The sequence below is a fragment of the Aquila chrysaetos genome, chromosome 9, assembly GCF_900496995.4.
Source record: "Aquila chrysaetos chrysaetos chromosome 9, bAquChr1.4, whole genome shotgun sequence".
NCBI classification, from domain to species: Eukaryota; Metazoa; Chordata; class Aves; order Accipitriformes; family Accipitridae; genus Aquila; species Aquila chrysaetos.
The window spans coordinates 23,198,429-23,207,076 of record NC_044012.1 but is presented as its reverse complement, the minus strand read 5'-3'; the positions used below and the strand labels follow the sequence as shown (position 1 = coordinate 23,207,076).

Genomic DNA, 8,648 nt, shown 5'->3' with positions numbered 1-8,648 from the left:
GAGGTCCGTGGGCTGCCTCAGGTGCAGAATTTGGCCCAGGAGATAAGTAATGCCTGTCACGCTCAGGTGGGACAAGGCTTGCCTTCTGCACCTTGTGTGCAAGACACGTGCTTCTGCCTCGAGATTTCCCCCCAACCACCAGGAGACAGGGGGCCCGTGGTCATGGTGTGCCCCTTCTGGGCCCTCGCTGACCCACATATTTGGTTTCCAACCCCACACCAGTGCAAACCCTCTCCACCACTTCATTAGCCAGCTGTTTTAATTGACCTTATGAGAACAAGGAGTCAATGGGATACCACACAGGCTCAACTCCATGCCTTCCCATCCCCACAGGATCCATCAGATGGCAGGGTGACAGGCCTTGAGGGCACTAATTGGTCTTAATCACCCTGACCAGCCTCACCTGTGGACTGACTCGCCCCCCTCCCACACCCCCCTCTGCCCACAGCCCAGGAGCCCCATTTAAGCTCAGGCTTGAACCTCTGCTCCTTGCTTGGGAAGTGTTGTAAGAGTGCTGGTCTGGTGTCCTGGCCCTGGCCCTGGCCCTGGCCCTGGCCCTGTCTCTTGGACAGACATTAGACCTAAGCTGTAGGTATCTTGTTGCCTGGCTGGATGGACCCTTTGGTGCTGTAGCCCTGTCTCTGTCCCCATCTCCTGCTGAATAGACACCCTCTAACCCTCCCGAATAGATCCTGGCTCTAGTTCTTCACTTTGGTGTGTCTGGGACTTTTGATGGACCCTGTTACTGGCCCCTGGCTCTGTCCCCCATGCTCAGACCCTGTGGGACCCCACCTTGCTGGTGAGGATGCTGCCTGTGCTGGGGTCATTGTCAGCTCCTGGCTTGTCCCCTCTCGCTCCTCCCTGTGGCCTGGACCTGGCAGTGAGACGCCTCTGCCATTGTCTTCTCTAAGCCCTGACTTCTCTCCAGGGTGATGTGTGAGGGGCATGGTTATTCCTGTGAAGCAGAGACCCTGCAGTCTCCATCCTCTCTGGTTTGAGACTTGGATTGTGACTTATGAAATGTCTGTCCCTGCTCAGCGTGGTGGTTTTTCTATGAAATGTTGCGTAAGCGCGCTTGTGCTTAGGGCAGCCTCTGGTCAAGCCAACGTACCACCACTTTAATAATGCTGGCTTAGCGGAACACAGGATGTCCTCTTCACTGCTTTGGCTCTCTGGTTGCACAGCTGCAGTTCTGCTGTGTGGCTGTGGTTCTCCCGTGCTTTGCGCTTGCTTAATCTCCACTTCTATGAGGATTGTGTCCCTGTTCACATCACTCCAAGGGCTGCTCTTGTAGCTGACATCCCCCTTGGGTAAACAAAGAGATTGTCAGGACTCTCCAGGGTCATACCTCATCATTGACCATCTCTGGTGATGAAGGAAGCCTCATTTCTGAAGCATGCTTGAATTCTGCCAGGTGAGCTACAAGGCCACAAAGCAAATAATTTAAAAAAAATAGTAGAAAGAAGTGAGGAGCCCTCCAAGGAGGGACATGATGTCAGCTTGACAACTCAGACCATAGTTGGCATAAATACTTTTTTATTACAATATCGAGGGACCTTAATGTATCTTTCTCATCACGTTCTTTGAACTGAATTTAGTTTTCTGATTACTGGGTTTTATCCTAATCAAAAACTAAGGAACAAGTTAATTCATAACTTGTTCTACTGCCTCCTTGGAGTTATCAGGACTAATTCTGTTCAGAATTAAATCACTAAAAATGGCTGAAGTTGCTTCCATGTCCTATTCTTTTTCTGTTATCACAGCTTTGCTTTAAAAGCTGAGCTGAAGCAGCACTCCACTGCTGTGTTTAACTCCAGGAGCTCAAAAAAGGTCAGGGTTGAAAAAAGGAGGGTGAAGTCCTCACCAAGCATCATTTCCCCTGATTGCTACCTGACACAGGAGCCTCTCCAGCGCAGAATCTCCCTTGGGAGCAGCAGCTCCTCCTGACACCCCAGATCCATCCTTCACTTAACCTCGAGGCAGCTGATCAACCTCACTGGAGAAAAATGGGGAAATGTCTCCTTTTCAGTGCATTTGAGAAAATGGGCATCACATACATTTTTTTCTTTTCCTTAGTGAAGCAGCCACTTCCAGTTTCTGGTCCAGGTGCATCCACCCCTGCCTCTCTGCTTGGGCATCGTGGTGAGGGTTCCTTCCCCGGCTGTGGTGAGTTTCTGCTCCGTCCCCTGCACTGGTGGGCAAGCTTGCCCAGTGACTCAGTGCAGATAATCCTCTGGGAATGGGCTCCTGGACACATCCTTCCTGGAGCCTCTGCATCTCATGATGCTGGGCAGGACTTACCGTACAGGATGCGGCTTGGATCACCAGCTTCCAGTACTTGCTGGTCCCCAGTGTCCAGCTGTAGGAAGCAGGCTTTGGAAAAGACTCTTGTTTTCCTCTTTTTAAAGTGTCTTTCCAGGCTGTAGGACCTGGCACGTTCATACCTGGAGTTGCAGGGTGAGTACTGACTCCGGGAAGAAACAAGAGCATCGCCTTTGGTTTGTGATTGTATCACGAGTCAACCAGAGCTTCCAAACGGAGCTGTGGAGACCCTTGAGTGAGCATCCCAGGGAAATGTGGAGGGCTTTACACTCAGAAAGCTGAGATTTCAATAGAAGAAAAACTAGAATGTTTCATATTGTAAATGGAGAAGACTCAAAGTGACTGGCTGGAACAGAAGATAATAGGGAAAAGCTTATTTCTAACCCTCCCACCACCTCCTTGGGAACAGGTTTCAGGCACTCGGTGATGCTCAGCCATGTGTCTCCTTCCTTGGCAGCCCAGCTGCTTTTGCAGTGCAGAGCCTGTGCTTTCCTGAGCAGCATGATGACCATGTGGCTGTGTTTTCCAGCACAGCTGGATGTGCTCAGTTATCTGCTGAGACCCTGTTTCCAAGAGTGGGGCTTGTTCTGCCCAGCTCTGGGCACCAGCCACACTGGCACCATGGCTGGCAAAGCTGCCCCCCAAGTTTCCCTCCTCCTCCTCCTCCTCTTGTAGACTCAAGAATCAATTTTTTTTTTATGTAAACAAGCAAATTCTCCAGACCCCATTCAAATGAAAAGGGAACTTGGGCCAGCAGTGGGGCTTTCCAGTGCTCATCAGTTAACAACTGCACATCAGCCTTTTCCTTCCCAAAAAGTAAAGTAAAAGAATAAACATCAAAGGGTCTCCAGGGTGTGATAGTGATGGTTTGAAAACCTGAGAAAGGGAAAGCAGAACATCCCAGGCCAGATCTTCTGCCAGATAGGCAAGCACAGCTCAGCAGAAGCAGGTTTCTACTAGTATTTTTACTTCTCAAGGTCTTCTCCATCCAGAGCTGTCTCTTCTCTCTTCCCTGACCCTGGTTGCTGGGTGCCCTTGTACTTGTTCAGCCACCAGCACTATGTGCTGCCCTGGCTGCCCACCCAAAGCATGCCCCATAGCTGAGGAGTGGTTGCATGAAGCCCCAGACCACGGGGAGACGTGCCATGGACTTGCAGCAAGACCATGCCTACCCATCCCCAAAATCCTTCTGCATTGATAACGGTCCAGCCCTTGGATGGTGGCTTTGCCCCACGTGTGGTTAGGGCAGGCTGTGTGCTCCCTTGGTCCATGGCTGCAGGGGCACCTGCTTTCCCCAGCTTGAGGATATCTGCCATGGGTATGACAGCATCATGCCACCTGCACTTGGTGGCCCTGCTCCTGTGCACACCACAGGCAAGACAAAAATGCATCAGGAGCAGCAATATGGCCCATGTCCCCAGCTCGGCGTTGCCAGTTTGGCTGCAGCTCGCAGAGTGTCACGGTCTCCAAAAGGCTGCCTGCTGGGATGGTCTCCATGGGACGGGAGGCTACTCTGGTCCCAGCAACCATGGCCCAGGTTTGGGGAGAGGCTCTTGGAGAGGCACGCAAGTCTGCAAGAAGGGAGCCTGGGGCAGAGCAGAGGAGGGGAGGTGGACAAGAAGGGAAGGGAGCACCCACAAAGCTGTGGGGGAGAGGAAAGGTGCTAAGATGCCTTCGGGGATCAGCAGGAGGGCACAAGGAGTTTATGACAGCCCAGGGAGACACTGAGTCACTGGGTTAAACACTCGCAGGAAGGAACGGCACTTTGGGACCTGTTTAGAAATGCTTTATTTTTAGTACTCTGGTGGCTATGCATTATGGGTAGCCTCATGCCAGCTCCTCCTGGGCCAAGTCATGCTTTTGAGATGTAGGGACTCCATCTCTCCACAGGAGCTGAGCCAAAGCACAGCAGCTGCAGGGGTCTGAGTAGGTATTTTAATCATTTCTACTAGGTTGCGAAGAGCCCTGGCATACCCTGCCTGGGCTCCTTGAGCCTTCAGCAGCAGGAGATGTGTCTCCTCCTGCAGCTGGGGTTGAGGAGACCTGGGCATGACCAGAGCAGTTCTCAACACTGGGTGGTTTTCTCTCAAGCTTTTTAAAAGGCGCCCAGGGATGACACAGTCCCAGGCATGATGTCCTGCTCCAAAGGGGCAGAGAGTGGCTGGGGGGTGCACTGTGAAGAAGGGCTTGAGGTGGCCCCTTGGGTAGCTCACAGTGGATGAGGGGGGACCATGGTGCCCCAGGCATCTGCATGGGACCCTGCTGCTCCATGCATCCACCTACAGCCTGGAAAAAAAAGAGGGAATGGGGAAATAAGCTTCCGAGCAGGGGCTGTGCATGACTGGCAAGGACCTGCAGAAGGGTCTGGTGGTCTGAGTGGCCGGGTGAGGAAGGGGGAGTCAAGCACAGTGGGGAGAAGCTGTCCCCAGGTTAACACAGAGAGGCGGACCCCATTTCTGCAGGTCTCTTCAGGGTCTGGAAGGCTTCAAGGCAAGGAAGATGTTGGAAAAACACCCAAGAACTTCGAACACCAACTTTTTCCTTCCACTTCCCTCAGACTGATTCAGCCTCCTGCCCTGCCCTGAAGCCAAGGGGCTAAGCCAGCCTCATCTGCAAAGGGAGGGCTCGGCTGCACCCCCCTTCTCCTTTCACCCCATGATTCCTGGCTATAAACAGGGACTTTTGGTGGAAAACTTGTGTTCCCCTCCATAGGGACAGCATCAAACGTGATGCAATTTCTGGCAGTATTTGACATCTTGCAGCTTTCGAGCAGCGGAAGGCTGGTGGCAGCAGCAGTCGCCATGTTTCTGCTTTAATGCTCCCCAGGGAGTTCACAAGCCATCCAACCGTCCCCAGCATGTTTAAATTGGCTCTGAAAAGTGTCTTTGCGTGGAAAGCCAGACTTTGCCTTTCCTATGGCCATGAATCCCCTCTCTGTGGGTTTGGGAGCCTTCCAGTTTACGCCTCCATGGTGGAGGATTTCACTTCCCCCGTGGACCCTACAGCTTTCCCACAGACCCGTCTCGGTGAACGCAGAAGTTGCTGAGGTCTGTTCAGTCTTTCTAGGTATCATCTCGGTCAGTAACCCTGAAGATCCCACATGACATGGAAATCCCCTTGGCCAAAGAAAACATACAGGGCTTTCACTTGAATTTGGTTGAAATTCTTTGGAAAAGGGTAATGTGGGGAGGGGGTGGAGAGGATAAATTGCAGCACCTCTTTGCCTGAGCTTACAGTTGAGCTCCTCCAGAGGCAGAGCAGCATCCTGCGAGGAAGAGCCCTCACGCAGCCACCATGCTCAGTGCAAGGATGGTCCTGGTGCTCGTGATGCTACTCACCCTCTCCCCACGCTGTGATGCAGGTAAGGCACCTCACGGGCCACCGCTGCGGGTTGGGGCTCAGGGTCGTCCTGTTGGGGAGGTCAGGCAAGAAACCCTGGTGTGGAGCAGGGACGGTGCTGGTGGCAGAAGGAGCAACCCCCTGGTCAGATCAGGGCTGCATGTCCCAGGGTGCGGGTAAAGGATCGAGACCGTTGCCAGGGCTGGGTGGCTTCAGCAAGGCCAGCTGTAGGGCTGTTGGTGCTGGACGATAAGCTGGAGCATCCTCCTGCCCCGGGAGGGAAGGAGGGCACCTGGGGCTCCTCGTGGCAGCGTCTGCAGAACTTGGGGGATGTTGTATGCATCAGCCTTGTCACAGGGGAAGGTCTTAAAAACTGCTTTTCCATCTCTCTTTGTCTTCTCCAGCCCCTTACACACCATCTGAGTGCTGCTTCAGTTACATAAAGTCCCGTCTCCGGCTGGCTAACCTGAAGGGTTTCTACACAACTCCCAAGGAGTGTTTTTCCCCAGCAACTGTGTAAGTCCTGGTAATTTCCCCACCACTGTGCTGTCTCCTGGCCCACCACGGGTTCAGTTCATCCATCCCATCTGGGGACAGGACTGGGCCAGGTCTGTAAGGCCTCCATGAGTGGCTGTCTTCCAGCATGAAGAGGGGAGGACATGACCGGTCACTTCTACAGGGCAGAGTTAAGGACACAAGTCCGCGGCAGCTCCTGAAGGCTCTGCCCAGGCTCTAGAGGCATTGGGCTGCAGGATGAGCTGCTTGTAGGACAGCAAGTACCCAGGGGCAGTGTGCAGTGCCAAAGGGAGGGGAGAAGGAGTGCAGGGAAGGGAGGATGGCATGGACCCGAGAGCTGTCGCTTCTCACCAAGCTTTGCCTTTCATCTCGGCAGGTTTGTGACCAGGAACGAGACCAAGGTCTGCGCAAACCCAGAGATGCCTTGGGTGGAGAAAGCGGTTGAGATGCTTCAGAAAAGAAAAAGACTTCATGCCCCGTGATGTAGAGTGGGTACCCTGGTTCAGGCTACCCAACATCCTGGTGGGAAGGAAGGTTTATAGTCATCCTCCTGGAAAGGCCTGTGGAGCTCCCTGACGCTGAGGGATGGCACCGACTCCCCAGAGCCCTGCACCGCATCGACCAGCTGGGCACCAGATCCTGGGCTGCTGCCAGGCCTGCCAGCACCTGCCTGCTGAGCACAGCCACAAAATAAAGGTTTACATCATGTGGTATTGGAAAGTGGTGTCCTTTCTTCTCCCAGCCCCAGTAACTGTGCTGCTGCTGTCTGGTTGAGGCATGGAGCCAGCCAAGGGGCTGGGCTGGGATGGGGGCTCTTCCCACTGCCTCCCAAAACCTCATGGGTCTTGCTGGGGCAGACAGGGAGGGGGATGGGAGGGTGCTGCATGGGTGCCCTGGGCATTTGGGTACTCACTTCAAGGGGGCCCAAAAGGGGCTGAAGAATCCTCTGAGGGCTTTTAGGTGCAAAATTGCCATTGGTTTTGGGCTTAGAGCTTTCAGCTTGTCCCTTGCCTTGTCCCATGCATGCTATGTGTGAGCACAGCCCAGCTGCCACATCTTCTCCAGGACTTTAGTGTACCTGAGCTGTGCTGCAGAGGAAGGATTTCTCTGCAGAGCTCCCTGGGCAGGTAGAACAGAGAGGGGATGTTGAAGCAGACGAGGGATTCATGCGCCTACAGCTGTGGAAATCCCCCCTGCGCCAGGGGCCACAGGGAGCTCACCAGCGATCCCTGCCAGGGTTTTGCAATGGGGATGAGAACTGGAAGAGCAAAAGTGAGAAAACTTGTGGGTTGAGATAAAGACCATTTTATAGGTAAAGCAAAAGCTACATGCACAAGCAAAGCAAAATAAGGGATTCATTCACTCCTTCCCACCAGCGGGCAGGTGTTCATCCATTGCCAGCAGAGCAGGACTCCATCATGCATTACAGTGATTTGGGAAGACAAATGCTATAATGTGTCCCCACTTCCTCCTTTCACCGAGACAGTTTAATAAGGGGAAATAGAAGAAAACCAACCAACCAAAAAAAAGAAAACCACCAAAAAAAAAACCCCCACCAAGTGATGCAAAAGCCATCATTCACCACTAGCTGGATGATGGCCAGCCAGTCCCTGAGCAACAGCCACCCTGGCAACCCCTCTGCCTATGCTCCCAGCTCTTGGGGAACAGGATTTTGGCTGCAGCACCTCCAGGGATGCTTTCACAGCAGAGGCAAAACCCATCCAGTGCTGGGGGATGACCCTGACATCCAGAACCAGAGGTCTCATGGGCATGAAGAAGCAGGTGGAGATCAGGAGGTGCTTCGGTCTGAGGAAGCCTTCTAAACTGTTGCCTTTCCTCTTCAGGAGCCTTCAGACCATGGAGACACCCTGTTTGCTTGGTCTTGGTGCCCTCTCCTGACAGCTGTGGTGTGGATGCACCCCAGATGCCAGGGCTCCAGCTGGATGGGGAGGTCCAGCTCAGCACCGTGCAGGGGGTGACTGCAGCGTGCGTGAGAGCCCAGAGCCGAGCAAGGCGAAGCATTCCATCACCTGGAGGAGCCAGCGCCAGGGCCGAGCGGGGCCTCACCTGTATCCTGGTCCTTCATTCGCCTTCCCCAGCGTCGGCTCCTGGCAGAGACCAGCTGGCACAGAAGCAGCATCACTGTGGCCTCGGCCCCAGCTGAGCCCATTGAGAGACCTCGTGCCTTGGCCCACAGCGTACATGGGTCCCACCAAGCCCTGCCCCATGGTGCACGTGGGTGCTGCCAGCCCCCTCGCCAGGGGCCATCCTGCTGAACAGGAGCAGGTCCCAGCAGGGTCCTGCCTGCCAAGCTCCCCGGGAAGGGCTGGCCCGGAGCATCCCTCCTGCCCATTGGCATGGGCTGGCGGTGCTGCGCCAAGCGGTGCGGGGCTGACCGGGCCACCAGGAGCTGGAGGAAGCTGGGGCCGAGGAATAGGGGGCAGCTGGTGTCCCTCAGCAGCGGGAGCCAG

At 54.3% G+C, this 8,648-nt stretch overlaps 1 protein-coding gene across 1 annotated transcript; it reads left to right on the top strand.

Annotated features, from left to right (window-relative positions):
• Positions 1–5,262: 5,262 nt before the first annotated feature.
• On the top strand, positions 5,263–6,852 carry LOC115346289 (C-C motif chemokine 5-like). Its single transcript, XM_030026164.2, has 3 exons — positions 5,263–5,683; positions 6,066–6,177; positions 6,554–6,852. Exons 1-3 carry the CDS (start codon positions 5,617–5,619, stop codon positions 6,657–6,659), a joined length of 285 nt encoding a protein of 94 aa, XP_029882024.1. The 5' UTR covers positions 5,263–5,616; the 3' UTR covers positions 6,660–6,852.
• Positions 6,853–8,648: the final 1,796 nt, after the last annotated feature.